General features: G+C 40.1%; 1 protein-coding gene across 3 annotated transcripts in view; it reads right to left on the bottom strand.

The window, feature by feature from the left end:
- Window positions 1-18374, bottom strand: part of hm13 (histocompatibility (minor) 13) — a 151198-nt gene that overhangs the window by 29064 nt on the left and 103760 nt on the right. For all 3 annotated transcript variants that reach the window (XM_065286615.2, XM_065286614.2, XM_065286613.2), the window contains one exon: window positions 7446-7503. In XM_065286615.2, the coding sequence (XP_065142687.1) occupies window positions 7446-7503 (58 nt within the window). The remainder of the gene's footprint in view (window positions 1-7445; window positions 7504-18374) is intronic.

Genomic DNA, 18374 nt, shown 5'->3' on the forward strand with positions numbered 1-18374 from the left:
AGGCTGTTCGTGGTTTGTTGTGTGTTGCTAACAAGGCCGTTTCTAAATCCGAAGGCTGTAGCCTCCAGAGGTCGCATTTGCAGGCTGCATATGTCATCAAGATTAGCAGATTAAAGTCAAGGGGGTAAACGCGCATGGAGCAGTGAGGTAAACAAAAGCTTCCTAAGTGAAAACTGTGTAACCCTAAAGTTGACTCGTTGTTGGTTGCTCGGGACTCGACGGCCTAACGGAAGTTGATTTTCAATAAAGCAGTGTTGATTTTCTCGCTTCTGGGTCCTCTGTTTCAGAACCTGGCAAATGCTCAGGTAAGCCACGGCTAGTTGGTTAAATTAACACAGAAAAGATTTTTGCTTTTACAAACTGCATTTAAGGTTTTTTTCTCGCCAAACCTACAGTATACAGTCAGATCACAACACCTGAAATATAGCTTATGGCATGAATTGCGTGGATTATAATAGCCTACATTTGTATCCTCTTTAAAAAATAATGATTAAAAACTGGATTGAAGTGCGATTCAGTGACGCGCGAAGTGCAGAACTTTTCTTTTCAGAGGCCCGCCCATCAAACACTTCCTTCCTCCACTGATAGGTTCTACAGCATTTTAAATTACTATTTTATTTTATGCAGACAACGCTTTTCGGGAATTAACAAAGGTAAGAAATTTAAGACTTGGGTTAATTAAATTTTAGACCTAGGATAAAAATCTGGCCATTTTTAAGACTTTTTATGGCCTTAAATTTAACTTTCTGAATTTTAAGACTTTTTAAGACCCTGCGGGAACCCTGCTGTCTTCCCACATCTGCCTTGCATGCGCACACATCCATCCCGCTTTGAAAGTACATTTACAGGACATTCACAAATTTAAAAAAGATGAAGAAAAGAAGCAAATTCGCTACTCTAGTGAATATACTGTATGAGCGTGCGATTGTCCGTTCCCACAATGCGACGCACTTGACATCGTTTTACCAACTTGTATAGCTCATAAATGTTTCTCAAACACATGGGCTCAAGAAGTGCGCACACAGCGAGCAATCAACACACACGTGATCACTAAACTAAGGGTGTTTTCACACATGTTGGTGCGTACTGTGACGCGGCCTCGGAGCACACCAAATTACATTAACTGAGAAATGATACATTGTGGTTCATGTTCACATGTTATTTTTACCATACTCGAAATGCCACACCATACACCATGTGACAATGATCAGCGCTGTCATTGGTCTCTGACAGCTCTTACCCCCATGACCACCCCCCACGTTTCCACTAGGGGTGGGGCAATATCTCGATATGGCGATGTATCGATTGCCTGTCTCTGGCGATACGAGAATCCATACGCTGGCTTTAAATATAGATACATTAATTACTAAATAAGATGCCCTAAATGGATTTCCCAGCGCCATTTCTTTATGGTTACTCAAGGTGACACTAAACACATGAGCATTTGGAATTAGGAAAACATGAACAAACGCTGAAAGAAATTAGGATAGAAATGGCGGAAGCACCTAAAATAGTAGAATCCTCAGCCACGTTTAGGTCCAAAAGTTTTAATACCATTGATGGGCTGGTAAAATTAGAAATGTTTATACAAAACATATATGTTGTTAAATGTGATAGATGATCGTGCATCGGATCGTACCACGATAAATCCTGCAATTCCCACCCCTAGTTTCCACAACAACCAGCCTGACAGGAAGAGCCAGGCTAGCAAGATATGGTGTATAAATGATGCACGTCTTTTCAATTTTTTTTGCTTTAAAGCGAAATTGTGCAACTGTTCTATTAAACTCACTATTTGTGTGTTTGGAGGACAGCTATGTGAGCCGTTTAGTGCGCACCAGAGTACGGCTGTTGTGTTCACACTGACCCACACGAACCGTACTAAGACCGACATGTAATTTGGGCCGACAAAAACAGTGCATGTGTGAAGCAAAGTTTCTTTCTTGTTTAAGTGAACACAAACAGCTGGATGTTTACCAGTATATTGAAACAGTGCAGTCTCAAAGGGACACTTCATCTATTTGCATTAAGCTTTGTATAGACCATTTCAAAAGATGTAAACAACACTGGTCCAGAAGCACTTCCTGTTTCCGTTTTTTAACACTAGATAAACGTTGGGATAAAATAAACCAACAGAACATATAAACCTGAATTAACTGAAGTTAAACAAACATCTGAAAGATAATAATATATGTGAAATAAAAAAAATAACTGTTACAAACTGTAACAGGAAGTGTTTCTGGACCAGTGTTGTTTACATAATTTGAACTGGTATATAGTTAGAACCCCAGTCATGTTTTTGAATGGTCATGCATCATTTCCTCAGTTGCCACTGAGAAAGGAGAAATACAGATTTCAGTGTTGCACTTCCTTCTTTCAATGAAGTAAAAATCATCATATTGCATCATTGAAAGAAGGAAGTGCTATATCTTTTTTGAGGGAGTGAGACTACCCCTTTTCTCAGTCAAATAGGCACCAAATTTGACATTTATGTTACATTTCAACTACAAATATGACACACTTTCAATAAAGATGAATGTTTCTACGGGTGAAATGCTCTTAACTGAACAACTTTTGCAGCTACACATTTAATTCATACAGTGAGTTCATTGCTAATGTTAAATCATAGATTCTAATAACTATTATAAAACGGTCAGTTCTGGCCACTGATCTATATAAATGACTGCATTGCGCATGACGTCACACTTGTGAAGCCAACGCGCCGCCATGTTGGTATACCCAAATGTTCTATTAAATCAATGGACGTTATCAGATATTAATGATTAAACATCACTTTACTCGTCTACGTTTTTATATGTGAAGTTACCCTGTACATTATTACAACACAAACGTCCAAAGCATGTAAATAGTTATTTACTGAAAGTTGTACATTTTGCGTTTTAAACAGTTATTATACATTCATCTTTATTACAGTACCAGATCAGCAGACAGACCGCAGCATATTTAGTATTAATGACAATAAACGTGCTCATTCTGAAATCTAAATAAATAATCATGCTTTGTACCGTATGTGCATGCAATAATTTGCTAGTTTTGTAATTATGTTATCTAAACTTACAAGTTACCTAAACTTATTTAGAGAAATAACGCTGACCGTCATAGTGTAGCTGAATGTCAAACAAAACTTTATTTATACCCGTGTCATTAACAAATGCAACAGACACACTCACATTAACGTTTTTTTATAAATCCATTATCCTGCCCGATTAAAACAAACATTGCAAATAACACCAGAATTAACAAAAAATTAACGTCGTACACATATCCTAAAAATTAACCTTGTGTAACTGATACGCTGTAAAGGGGGTAAATTTTGATCATGATTTTGAATGGAAGTCAATGACACTCTCTGCCGGTTGGGTATACCAAGATGGCGGCTCGAACTCTGCGCTGGCTTCACCTCACGCAGTTACGTCAAGCGTTCTATGCGCAATCCAGTCATTTATATAGATCATTTGTTCTGGCCCTTATTCTGACTGGTTAAAACGCATTCTAAGCTGTGATGAAATACCCCGGTAACCCCACGTTCAGACCACATTAAAAAAGAGGTAAGTATTACTGCGCCACTGTTGCTATGCACTGATTTATGTAAATAAACACCACAGTTTTTAATTAGGGCCCGTGCACCGAGGAGCAGGCCAGAAGGGCCTGCACTGTAGGTGCAAAGCCCTATTGTTTTTGCTTGGATTTATTTTTTATTTTTTTAACGTTTCGGGGCAATTTGGGGGCCTTAACATACTCAAAAACTCTTGAAAATTGGCAGAGATGTCAGAATCATCGGCCATTAGGACCCGATAAAGGCTGGAACTCGGGCGTGGCAAGGGAGCTCTGTAGCTCCCCCTGTAATGCAAAAACAAACATTGGGGCACAGATCGGGCAAAAATTTACGCACATGTACGAGAGTTGGTACGCATATATATTACATCGACCCGAACAACTATCCCCTCTAACATTTAAGCTCCGCCCAACAAGAAGTCAGCTATTTTGGATTGTTTAAAAAATGCATGCGTTGAACTTTTAAATACTCCTCCTAGAGGATGCATGCGATTGACACCAAACGTGGTGAACATGATGTCGAGACATTGGACTTGCTAAATTGCGAAGGGATTTTTGATATCTCGAACGGTGCTGCCATGGCGAGGCGACAAATTTATGGTGAATTCAGAGAAACAGGAAGTGTCTAATATCTAAGGCAAAAAAATGTCTTGTGATGACACGCGAGGTGTTTGTTCGTCTGAAGATTCCGATCGCATCGATGTGCCTATTGTGACTCCCGGGTATAGCGCCACCACCAGGCGCCAGGAAGTGTGTCAGTCACAAAGCTGGATTTTTTGGACAGATCCATGCGATGTTCTTTTAAATACTCCTTCTAGGATTTTCATGCGATTGACTCAAGAAGTGGTCAACATGATGCCAAGACATTGTAGATGATAAATTGTGAAGGGATTTTTGATATCTCGAACGTTGTTCCCATGGCAATGCGTCAAACTTTGCTTTCATTTTCCAGCATATTAAAGGCTGACAGTTACATGCTGTGAACCTTTAAATACTCCTCGTATGGGATTCATGCGATTGACACCAGAAGTGGTCAACATGATGCTGAGGCATAGTAGATGATAACTTGCGAAGGGATTTTTGATATCTCAAACTCTGTTCCCATGGCAATGCGTCAAACTTTACTTTTTTTTAAAGGCATATTTATGCCTTTCAGTTGATGCCGATGTTCTTTTAAATACTCCTTCTAGCATATTCATGCGATTGACTCCAGAAGTGGTCAACATGATGCTGAGGCATAGTAGATGATAAATTGCAAAGGGATTTTTGATATCTCAAACTCTGTTCCCATGGCAACGTGTCAAACTTTACTTTAATTTTAAAGGCATATTTAAGCCTTACAGTTGCATGCAGTGTACTTTTAAATACTCCTTCTAGAATATTTATGCGATTTAGGGCTGTCACTTTTTATTCGATATTCGAATATGCATTCGAACATGACGTGAAATATCCGTATTCGAACTTTAAATAAACCATCCGGTTTTTAAAATGACATGTTTAGCGCATTTTCACAGTAACACCTCGTAATGGGAAGGAGGCTGAGAGTGAGACCGACGACGGCAACTGTGCGCAAGAGAGGGAATCAAATTGGACCGAAATAAAAAAAGTAATCAAGACAGCCCTGTTTATGACCGTCACTGTTAATAATTTTGTGATTGACGGTTTTTTAATGCGCGGGGGGAATAGATATTCGAATATATTCGGATACATTGCATGATATTCGAAATCCGTTCGAATTTAATTTTTCTCAAAAGTGACAGCCCTAATGCGATTGACTCCAGAAGTGGTCAACATGATGCAGAGACATTGTAGATGATGAATTGCAAAGGGATTTTTAATATCTCGAATGCTGTTCCCATGGCAACGCCGCAAACTTTACTTTTATTTCAGGCATATTAAAGGCTCTTAGCGTGCTTAGAATAACCTAAATGTTGGCACACACATCAGAGTTGTCGGCTGTTAGGTGTGCACAAAAAGGTCAGACATAGGCGTGTCTCTTAAGTGGCTCACTAGTGCCCCTGTTTGTCTAAAATGTGGGGTTTCTTTTACCTACAGTCCCCAAATGGGTCAGTAACAACATTAAATAGCCCACTGATATTTATCCACTTGATTAATTAATAATTAGTTACATTTATATAGCGCTTTTCCAGTGCTCAAAGCGCTTTACATATGAATGGGGGAATCTCCTCAACCACCACCAATGTGCAGCATCCACCTGGATGATGCGACGGCAGCCATATTGCGCCAGAACGCCCACCACACACCAGCTTATTAGTGGAGAGGAGACAGAGTGATATAGCCAATTAGTATGAGGGATGATTAGTAGGCCAATGGGCAAGTTTGGCCAGGATGCCGGGGCACACCCCTACTCTTTTTCGAAGGACATCCTGGGAGTCAGGACCTCAGTTTAACGTCTCATCTGAAGGACGGTGCTTTTTTTGACAGTAAAGTGTCCCCGTCACTATACTGGGGCATTAGGACCCACACAGACCACAGGGTGAGCACCCCCTGCTGGTCTCACTAACACCTCTACCAGCAGCAACCTGGTATTCCCAGGTGGTCTCCCATCCAAGTACTGACCAGGCTCAGCCCTGCTTAGCTTCAGTGGGCAAGCTGTCTTGGGCTACAGGGTGATATAGCTGCTGAGATAAGCCCTTGCCCACCGTGCATCGTTTTCTCGGAGGCAGCGTGTAGCGGTAACAAACGTGCGAGGGCCCGCCATCGCTGCTTGCAGCTATATTTATATTTAATTTTTCAACAATTGCTAAATTAATGGCGATATCTAGGGATCTTTAACCCGCCATTGACCCGAAAACACCAAAAGAAAATGCTTCCCTGCCAATGACTTTCCACAGCAATCCACATTTCCGCTATTATCCACTAGGTGGCGTTCTTAAACAACTTATAAAACCCGGAAGCATCCAATTAACTAAAAATAAAAGTTTTGTTCATCGCTCTGAATCTGATCTCTGACAAAAGTCATTAAAAAAATATATAATTATCATTATTATTATAAATAGCTTTTGCTCAAAATGTTTACACCTACACACATTTGAGAGGTGATAAAAAGAACAAATGAAGTTAGCATGAAACTTTTTCTTTGAAAGCAGAGGGGCTGTTCTTTCATTTGATATATTGTGTGTTTATATATTTAAAGAACAACATTTTCTGGAATGCTTTGTGAAAATCATAAAAATGCTGCCGCTGACTGTAATTTTTCTTTAAACGCTGGCGGGGAAGAGTTAAGCATGCTTCCAAACATATTTGATCCACACTTTAAAAGTTGCACGATAAAAAAGTTAATGTTTAAATTGAATGAATGTTAATTTATGTAAAAAAACACCACAGTCTTTTATCATATTTTGATTGTGTCTTTGCTGCATCTGTGTTGCTTGGGAACCGCAACCACACTTGATTTTGAGGAACTACTTTGTTAGGCGGAAGAGTAATATTTAAACTAAAATAATTACTTATTTGCGTTTTTTTATGACACTCTGCTATGTATATGAAGTAACAGTTTTATAAAAGCAATAAGCCCCATGAAGCTGTGGGTTACAGTGCATTTTTTAACAGTTAAGGGCCATTATCAGGCATGACATGAAGTGGATAGTTTCACATGTAAATGGATTTTAAATGCCGTGGTAACAGACTTTCTGGTTGAACATTGCCAACCACTCAAAACACCAACTCTGCAAAATACAAAAAAATCTAACAGGTCCAAATTATGTGGAGCTTGCTCATACCCCACTAATAAACATCAATAAAGGTCCAAAGAAATGTATACACCAAATCCTTGTTACAGGCCATTTTATATCATTGGCAGGAGAAAAATACCATTGGCAGGATAAAGGGTTTTATGGCATACTTACACTTAATGGGGGCTTCAAAAGACTTTGCAACAGTCACCATAACATTGGTGCCAAAAACCTACAAGAAAAGGATTTTGATGAGTTATTGTACTCCACTGACAAGTGCAAAGACTGTAATTTGCTGTAATATTGCAATACCACGCTAACAACAAACCATCCTCAGAAAATGACAAGCAACAGCAATGTTAAACTTTTTTATTTTTTTAAAGGCTGTACCAGTTTTCTCAACTTGAAACTAGAAAACTCTCTCATCTGCCTCTCGAATTACTTTGATAAAAATGATCAACACAAATAAAAAGCTCTTTAACAAACATGGTCGCTTAGCAAAGCATTATCAGTGCGTCACTACTGTGGTGACAAAATTATTTTCTCTACAGCTGGCCTAACAGACTAGTCATAACAAACTAAGACTGTGTTTACATTTATGTATCTTTATTTTATAAAGCATACATTTCACTATGGTTACACCTGGCGTCCACACTACTTGTAGAGTCTTTGACCCTCAAATCCAGAGACTTTTAGAAATGTTGCAGACCCTGTTTTAGTAAAAGTGGCTGTTCACATTCACTCCCTGATTGGGTGTTCTGGATCATTGCGCATTCTTCCCTGCTTTGTCATAATCATTATAAAACTGAATAATTACAATGACCAGCTGCAACGAATGGAGAAGGAACTGCAGGCTTTACTATCTTTCAAAAATCTTTTGTTTAGGCAAGGCAAGTTTATTTGTATAGCACATTTCATACATAATTTTAGGTGCTTTACATAGAAATGAGAAAACAATAAAATAAAAATATCCAAAAGTAAGGGTGTTTTCACACCTAGTTAGTTTGAGCCCTCCAAACGCTCGCAGAGCAGTTCAGGGTGTACGTGAACAAACCAAGTGATCTCAGCCCCCCCTAAAAGGATCAAAAAGTGAACCGAACTCAGACCATGTCTGGAGGTGGTCTGAGTACGGTTTGCTTTTAAGTTCCTTTGTGGTTTGATTTCTTTTGAGATGTAAAATCAATAATGTGCAAGAAAGGGTCTGAGATCACTTCAGTTCTGAAGAGGACCAAAAAAAGAACTGGGTCCTCTTTTTACTGTAGTCCACTATATTGTGAACACCAAAAGGATTGAGGTCACATTCGGCTAGTGCCTTTTCTGGTTCACTTTAAGTGAACTGGGTTTGGTTCTTTTAAAATAAACTATATGTGAAAACACTCTAAGAGACACACAAAATCAAAATAAAACCAAAGCTACATGAGAACTTAAGATAAGTAAAAGAAAATGACGTCAAACACGAAAAACATGTTAAAAATGTGTTCAAAAGAATAAAACAGAAATAAAAGTGACTGGAATTAAAAGTGCAGTCAGTGTGAATCAGCTCATTTAAGTAAATGCAGAGTCAAACAGATGCTTTTTAATCTAGATTTAAAAGTGTCTACTGTTGAAGCACATCTAAACTATTCTGGAAGCTGATTTCAGCTACAGGTGGCATAACAGCTCAATGCACGGGTACCTTGTTTTGAGTAAACCCTTGGTTTTTCTAACTGATCTGATCCTAATGATCTGAGTAATCTGTTAGGTTTATATTCAATTAGCATATCTGTAATGTATTTGGGTCCTAAACCATAAAGTGATTTATGAACAAGTAAAAAAATCTATTTAAAGGGATAGTTCGGCCAAAAACGATATTAAACCCATGATTTACTCACCCCCAAGCTGTCCGAGTTGCATATGTCCATAGTTTTTCAGACAAACACATTTTCGGATATTTTAGAAAATATTTTAGATCTTTCTGTTGATTAAATTAATGTTACGGGGTCCAGCAATAGTCCACGACCTTCAAGTCCAAAAAAGTGCGTCCATCCTTCACAAATTAAATCCAAACGGCTCCAGGATGATAAACAAAGGTCTTCTGTGGGTAATCCGTGCGGTGTTGTTGTAGAAATATCCATATTTAAAATGTTATTAACGTTATAAACTACCTTCCGGTAGCGCCGCCATCTTAGAGTGATGCGCATTCAGGATGAGAGCTTACGCAGCGTACAGAGTTTCTCTGCTGCTGCTCTGTCCCCCCGCCCTCCGAATTTGTCATACGTCACTAAGAAAAGTGCGTACACTACGCTAATACTCTCTCCTGAGTCTAAGATGGCGGCGCTACCGGAAGGTAGTTTATAACGTTAATAACATTTTAAATATGGATATTTCTACAACAACACCGCACGGATTACCCACAGAAGACCTTTGTTTATCATCCTGGAGCCGTTTGGATTTAATTTGTGAAGGATGGACGCACTTTTTTGGACTTGAAGGTCGTGGACTATTGCTGGACCCCGTAACATTACATTTAATCAACAGAAAGATCTAAAATATTTTCTAAAATATCCGAAAATGTGTTTGTCTGAAAAACGATGGACATATGCAACTCGGACAGCTTGGGGGTGAGTAAATCATGGGTTTAATATCGTTTTTGGCCGAACTATCCCTTTAATATGTAATAAGAAGCCAGTGCAAGGACCCGAGGACTGGAGTGATGTGCTCAGATTTGTGGTCTGGTCAGAATTCTGGCAGCAGCTGTGTTCTGTTTGAGCTACAGCTGTCTAATGGCCTTTTTGGGAATCCCAGTAAGGAGTCCATGCTGGTGATGAAAGTTTAGTTTAACTTAAGTCCTGTCTTGAGACAAAACATCTTATTTTGGCTATATTTCTGAGATGATAGTAAGCTGATTTGCTTATCGCTTTCACATGACTACTGAAGTTAAGGTCAGATTAAACCAAGATACCTAAAGTCAATGTATGTGATAACCTTGAGAGTTTCATCTTAATTTCCACATACAATGACTTCAGTTTTGCCTCTGTTTAACTGGAGAAAGTTTCAATTCATCCAACTGTTAATTTCATCAATGCCTTTACATAGAGAGTCAATGGGGCTGTAGTTATTAGGTGACAGGGCTAGGTATATCTGGGTGTCATCTGCATAACTGTGGTAAGCAATTTGGTTCTTTTTCATTATTTGACAAAGTGGGGGCATATACAAATTAAACAGAAGCGGTGCAAGAATTGAACCCTGTGGCACTCCACGTGTCATGGATGTCCACTCAGATTTATGGTTACTATGTTCACATAGGTCAACTCTCCCTTTTAGGTATGATTTTAACCATTTGAGGACCATCCCAGAGAACCCTACCCAGTTTTCCAGTCTATGTAAGAGTATGGTGTGATCTACCGTGTCAAAAGGCAGCACTAAGATCTAGTAGCACCAGCACTGATATTTTACCTGAATCAGAGTTTAAGCGAATATCATTTATTATCTTTATGAGCACTGTCTCTGTGCTGTGATGCTGACAGAAGCCAGATTGAAAATCGTCTAGATAGCCATGAGAGTTTAAGAATTTGTTCGGCTGATTGAAAACAACCTTTTCAACGATCTTGCATATAAAAGGAAGATTTGAGATTGCTCTGTAGTCGCTAAGTATGGCTTTGTCTAGGTTATTAAGAGATCAGTTTCTTAACAGTTAAGTACCTTTTTAAGAAAGTATGTTGGGAGTGTGTCAAGGCTGCAAGTTGATGGTTTAAGATGTTGAACTGTTTCTTCCAAGGTTTTTAAATTAATTGTGTCAAATTCTGGGAAAATTACCAATTTCTGAGGTTGTTGAGATCTGACTGACCACAGTACAATATGAGGCCGTATTGATCGCCATTCTGGTATTACTGGTCTTCTCTGAGAAAACAACTCTTGCTAATAAGCAGATCAACAGTATGTCCCTGATTGTGTGTAGGACCTTGCACGTGCTGGGTCAGATCAAAAGTGTAAAAAAATGTAACAGTTCAATCGCAGTATTGTTTTCTGCATTGTCAATATGAATATTGAAATCTCCAGCAATAACAAAAACAGACAAATTCAGAGGAGATTGTTGATAACAGGTCTGTAAAATCATCAACAAATGCTTGTGTGTATTTGGGATGCCTATAAATAATTGTAAACAGAATTTGTGGTGTACCTTTTAAAACAATACACAAATTCAAAAGGACTGGTAATCACCAAGTAACCCTTGCAATAAAAGACATCTTTGAATAGAGCAGCTTTTACTCCACCTTTTCTAACAGCTCTACAGACATAGAAAAGTAAAGTTGGATGGGGTTGATTCATTGAGGACTGTAGTGCTGCAGCCGTCATCTAACCAGGTTTCACTTAGAAACAAGTCCAGGTTGTTAGTGATGATGAGATCATTAACTAAAAATGATTTGTTCTTTAGTGAACGGCCTAGCACCATCGTATCTTAAAGAATTACAATCCATCACATACACTGCGATCAAAAAAATTCTGGCCAATTTATTATCCCTAGAATATCAAAAGTGTCTAAAGGTGTGTTACGTGATCTGGTATTAATATTTATTCTGGAGTTCTAGGTGGCGCTGAGGGGGAATCCCCAAACTTGTTAGAGCGATGACGTCATCGTGGATTCGGATATAAGGGTGTGGATGGCGACAATGGAGTCTCTTTCTCTCTCTCTGTTTCACGCCCGCCATCCTCTTTGTTTGTTTGGAGCGGTTTAGTTTAACCTGTGTTAATTTGTGCTTTCGTTATACTATTAGATATGTTTTCTGTGTGAATATTTTTGCTATTTATTCAGTAACGGGTAGCGGATTTATTTTCTTTAGTTCACTGTTTTAGTTCGTAAGATTAGCGAGGGAAGCAGAGGCCCGGAAGACTCACCTGATTTCTTTTTTTATTTTGGGAGCCAGGTAAGAACTGGTGGTGAGAGCAGCCGTAGTCAGGCTTCTGTTTTCTTAGCTGACCCTACCTGTTTACTGACTTTTGTTAATATAATTTGACCGTGTCTGTAAAATTGTTTGTGGATTATGTACCTTATTTTGATTTATTGTTTTACGCTCTTAAGTAAATGGAGGCGTTTTGCGTCTCGGAACATGTGTGAAGTATCTGTGGCTCATTTATGTGTTCGGTCCATCCCCATTATTTAAATTAATAATATTGTTTGATCATGGGCCGTAACAAGGTGGTAGATCCTTTTCATATCCAGCCCCTAAGCTCTGGAATGATTTACCAAATAATGTTCGAGAATCAGACACAGTCGATCACTTTAAGTCTAAACTTAAGACATTCATCTTTAACAGAGCATTCAGATAAAATGTCAAGTAAATGTACCTATCCCGCAATAGTAAGTTTGTCCAGAACAAAGCATTCACATAACTCATCTGGGTAATATACTTATGCCCCAAGAGTTAGACTGTCTGGAACAGAGCGGATTTTAAACCACAATACTGTGTGACACTTGCATTACATGTGAACGGCCCCTACGTTAATAGGATTCTATTTTTCTCTCCCTGTCTCGTCCTCGACCCCGAGGACAATGAGACAAACAGACCCAGTTCTTGTTGCTGTGAAGGTCATCACACCACTGATCTACTGGCTGTCCTTTAACGTGATGCCCAGCCGATGCCTGGCCAACGACCACTGGCTGAACCAGTTTAATCCATTTACCAGTTTCATATCCCTATTGTTTTTAAATATATATGTACCTCTCTCAAAGGTTTTTCTCCTACTAGGAGTTTTCTCACAGGATTTTTCTCCTAGGGGGTTTTTCATCCTCTGGAGAGTCAGCCAACATTGTTTTAACTTAGCATTTTCCTGTATACGTTAACTAATTACTACGCTCGCTTTTACGGTTTATTCTTAGCCGCTGTATTCTGCTTCTTATATTTAGGGCCCGAGCACCGAGGAGCAGGCCAGAATGGCCTGCACCGAAAGGTGCTAAGCCCTATTGTTTTTGCTCGGATTTATTATTAGGGCCTGAGCACCGAAGAGCAGGCCAGAATGGCCTGCACCGTAGGTGCGAAGCCCTATTGTTTTTGCTCGGATTTATTATTAGGGCCCGAGCACCGAGGAGCAGGCCAGAATGGCCTGCACCGAAAGGTGCGAAGCCCTATTGTTTTTGCTCGGATTTATTATTAGGGCTCGAGCACCGAGGAGCAGGCCAGAATGGCCTGCACCGAAAGGTGCGAAGCCCTATTGTTTTTGCTTGAATTTATTATTATTATTTTTAGGGCCCGAGCACCGAGGAGCAGGCCAGAATGGCCTGCACCGAAAGGTGCGAAGCCCTATTGTTTTTGCTCGGATTTATTTATTTATTTTTTTTTTTTTTTTTTAATTTACGTTTCGGGGCAATTTGGGGGCCTTAACATACTCAAAAACTCTTGAAAATTGGCAGAGATGTCAGAGTCGTCGGCCATTAGGATCATGCAAAGGCTGGAATACGGGCGTGGCAAGGGAGCTCTGTAGCGCCCCCTGTAATGCAAAAACAAACATTGGGGCACAGATTCGACAAAAATGTATGCACATGTACGGGAGTTGGTACGCATAAAGATCTCATAGATCCGAACAACTATCGCCCTCTTACATTTAAGCTCCGCCCAACAGGAAGTCGGCCATTTTGGATTGTTTAAAAAATGCATGCGTTGAACTTTTAAATACTCCTCCTAGAGGATGCATGCGATTGACACCAAACGTGGTGAACATGATGTCGAGACATTGGACTTGCTAAATTGCGAAGGGATTTTTGATATCTCGAACGGTGTTGCCATGGCGAGGCGACAAATTTATGGCGAATTCAGAGAAACAGGAAGTGTCTAATATCTAAGGCAAAAAATGTCTTATTGTGATGACACGCGGGGTGTTTGTTCGTCTGAAGATTCCGATCGCATCGATGTGCCTATTGTGACTCCCGGGTATAGCGCCACCACCAGGCGCCAGGAAGTGTGTCAGTCACAAAGCTGGATATTTTTGACAGTTCCATGCGATGTTCTTTTAAATACTCCTTCTAGGATTTTCATGCGATTGACACAAGAAGTGGTCAACATGATGCCGAGACATTGTAGATGATAAATTGCGAAGGGATTTTTGATATATCGAACGCTGTTCCCATGGCAACCTGTCAAACTTTACTTTCATTTTAAAGGCATATTTAAGGCTGACAGTTACATGCTGTGAACTTTTGAATACTCCTCGTATGGGATTCATGCGATTGACACCAGAAGTGGTCAACATGATGCTGAGACATTGAAGACGTTAAATTGCAAAGGAATTTTTGACACATCGAATGCTGTTCCCATGGCAACGCGTCAAACTTACTTTTATTTCAGGCATATTTCAGGCTCTTGGCAGCGTAGATTAAGTTTAAATTTGGCACACACATCTGATTTGTCGGCTGTTAAGTGTTGACAAAAACGTCAGATAAAGGCGTGTCTATTTAGTGACTGACTAGCGCCCCCGTTTGTCTCAAATATGGGGTTTCTTTTACCTACTGTACCTAAATGGGTCAGTAGCAACATGAAATAGTACACTGATATATACCCACTTGATGCACATGCCCACCGTGCATCGTTTTCTCGGAGGCACCGTGTAGCGGTAAACAAACGTGCGAGGGCCCGCCATCGCTGCTTGCAGCTATATTTTTTTTAATTTTTTTTAACACTTTTGGGCATTTTGGGTGCCTTAACATACTCGAAAACTCTTGAAATTTGGCACAGCCTTCAGAGTCGTCCGTCATTGCGAACGGGCAAAGGCTGGAACACGGGCGTGGCACGGGGGCTCTGTAGCGCCCCCTGTAATGCAAGAAAAAACATTGGTGCACAAATCGTGCAAACATGTACGCACATGTACGAGAGTTGGTATGCATATAGATCTCATCGACCCGAACAACTTTCGCCCTCTAACATTTTTGCTCCGCCCAACAGGAAGTCAGCCATTTTGGATTGTTTAAAAAATGCATGCAGTGAACTTTTAAATACTCCTTCTAGGGGATTCATGGGATTGACACCAAACGTGGTGATCATGATGTCAAGACATTGGACTTGCTAAATTGCGAAGGGATTTTTGATATCTCGAATGGTTCTGCCATGGCCAGGCGACAAAGTCATGGCAAATTCAGAAAAACAGGAAGTGTCTAATATCTAAGGCAAAAAAAGTCTTATTGTGATGCCATGCAGTGTGTTTGTTCTTCTGAAGATTCCGATCGCATCGATGTGCCTATTGTGACTCCCGGGTATAGCGCCACCACCAGGCGCCAGGAAGTGTGTCAGTCATGAACTTTTAAATACTTCTCCTAGGGAATTCATACGATTGACACCAATCGTGGTGAACATGATGCTGAGACATTGGACTTGCTAAATTGCGAATGTTGCGGTGTTGCCATGGCGAGGCGACAAATTTATGGCGAATTCAGAGAAACAGGAAGTGTCTAATATCTAAAGCAAAAAATGTCTTATTGGGATGAAACGCATTGTGTATGTTCGGCCAAGGTATTGATGTATGTCCGATCGCATCGATGTGCCTATTGTGAGTCTTGGGTATAGCGCCACCACCTGACGCCAGGAAGTGTTGCAGTCACAAAAGGTGGATTTCTTGACAGTTCCATGCGGTGTTCTTTTAAATACTCCTCCTAGGATGTTCATGCGATTGACACCAAAAGTGGTCAACATGATGCTGAGGCATTGTAGATGATAAATTGCGAAGGGATTTTTGATATCTCGAATGCTGCTCCCATGGCAACACGTCAAACTTTACTTTCATTCTCAGGCATATTTAAGCACTTGGCATGCACTTTGGGTGCCTTAACATGCTCGAAAACACAGGGAATATGGCACAGACCTCAAAGTCGTCGGCCATTAGGACCGGGCAAACGCTGGAACTCGGGCGTGGCAGTAGGGCTCTGTAGTGCCCCCTGTAATGCAAACAAAATATTGGTGCACAAATCGGGCAAACATGTACGCACATGTACGAGAGTTGGTACGTATATAGATTCTATCGACCCGAACAACATTCACAATCAAACCTATTAGCTCCGCCCAACAGGAAGTCGGCCATTTTGGATGGTTTCAAAAATGCATACGGTGAACTTTTGAATACTCCTTCTAGAGGATTCATGGGATTGACACCAAACGTGGTGATCATGATGTCGAGACATTGTACTTGCTAAATTGCGAAGGGATTTGAGATATCTCGAACGGTTCTGCCATGGTGAGGCGACAAATTCATGGCGAAATCAGAGAAACAGGAAGTGTCTAATATCTAAGGTAAAAAGTGTCTTATTGTGATGACACACTGGGTGTTGGTTCGTCTGAAGATTCTGATTGCATCGATGTGCCTATTGTGAGTCTTGTGTATAGCGCCACCACCAGACGCCAGGAAGTGTTGAAGTCACAAAGGTTGATTTTTTTGACAGTTCCATGTGATGTTCTTTTAAATTCTCCTCCTAGAATGTTTATGCGATTGACACCAAAAGTGGTCAACATGATGCTGAGACATTGTAGATGCTAAATTGCGAAGGAATTTTTGACATCTCGAACGCTGTTGCCATGGCAATGCTTCAAACTTTACTTTAATTTCAGGCATATTTATGGCTCTTCGCCTGCTTAGATTAACTTTAAATTTGGCACACACATGAGAGTTGTCGGCTGTTAAGTGTTGACAAAAAGGTCAGATAAAGGCGTGTCTATTTAGTGGCTCACTAGCGCCCCCGTTTGTCTAAAATGTTGGGTTTCTTTTGCCTACAGTACCTAAATGGGTCAGTAGCAACATGAAATAGTCCACTGATATTTACCCACTTGATGCACGTGCCCAACGTGCATCGTTTTCTTGGAGGCACCGTGTAGCGGTAAAAAAAAACGTGCGAGGGCCCGCCATCGCTGCTTGCAGCTATATTATCTATTGATTTTTTTTGTGCTTTCCTCTACATCTATTCATGTAAAGCTGCTTTGAAACAATTAACAATTGTGAAAAGCACAATATAAATAAAACTCAATTGAAATTGAATTGTTGTAATGTAAATATGTGAACATGTGACTACAGCATCAGAATGCAGGGAAATATTGTACATGCAAGTGAATTGTCATCATTTAGATGCATTTTTGTATAAATCCACTTTGTGATTCTTTTTCGATTAATCGTGCAGCCCTAATAGAGTGTGAAAGCTTTGTTCCAGCAAATACCAAAGCACGTAGTAGTGATGTTGGAGAAAGAGAGAGAGAGAGAGAGAGAGAGAGAGAGAGTGAGAGAGAGAGAGAGAGAGAGAGAGAGAGAGTGAGAGAGAGAAAGAGAGAGAGAGAGAGAAAGAGAGAGAGAGAGAGAGAGAGAGAGAGAGAGAGAGAGAGAGAGAGAGAGAGTTAAGACATCAGCTGTGATTCTAGGGTTATCCTGGTTGTTATCCACAGAAATGTCTTTGGGTGTTGATTCACAATCCAGTTGTAGCGAGGTCCGTGGGCAGGGCTCAGCCTGTGTCCATGAACAGTAGTTGTTGTGGCTGCTGAGTTTATCCTTGTCATCTGAATGTCCATCCCCTGGTGCTGATGTGAAATCTTGTGGTCATTTAGGCCGTTCAGAAGTGGACTGGCACACTCAGTTGATGAATGATAAAGGAAGAAAAATATATCGTCTTTAAACAACCTAGCACCTAGTTTGTTTGGATGGATACTATCTGTTTTAACGAGTTGTCTTTCACTCCAGAAAAGATTAAAATTGTCAATGTAATTCAGTCCTCTGAGGTATTTTGCACACATGTATTTAAACTTATTTTCCGGGAAACATATATTCCTCGGGCTGGGAGAGGTCCACTGATGTATGACTGAACAGTCTTTAAAAAATTCCATTGAAATATCTCTTAAGGAGCTCAGATTGCTCTTTCTGAATATCATTCTTTCCCACATGTATCACAATCCGACTGACAGACTTATGTTTTATCAGAATGCTGCAAAGTTTCTTGTTAACATCGTAAATCGCAACGTTCAGTGTGAGTGCCCAATTGTTTCTTTGAGCACTGTGCTGAACTGCTGGTAGTTAAATCAAAAGATAAAAGTGAAAAGCAAAAGTGCAAAGGACAAAGCGTAAGTAAGTGCGTCCGAACATTAGAGAAGCAGGAAGAAAGAAAGT

This window comes from Paramisgurnus dabryanus, chromosome 21 (genome assembly GCF_030506205.2).
Source record: "Paramisgurnus dabryanus chromosome 21, PD_genome_1.1, whole genome shotgun sequence".
NCBI lineage: Eukaryota > Metazoa > Chordata > Actinopteri > Cypriniformes > Cobitidae > Paramisgurnus > Paramisgurnus dabryanus.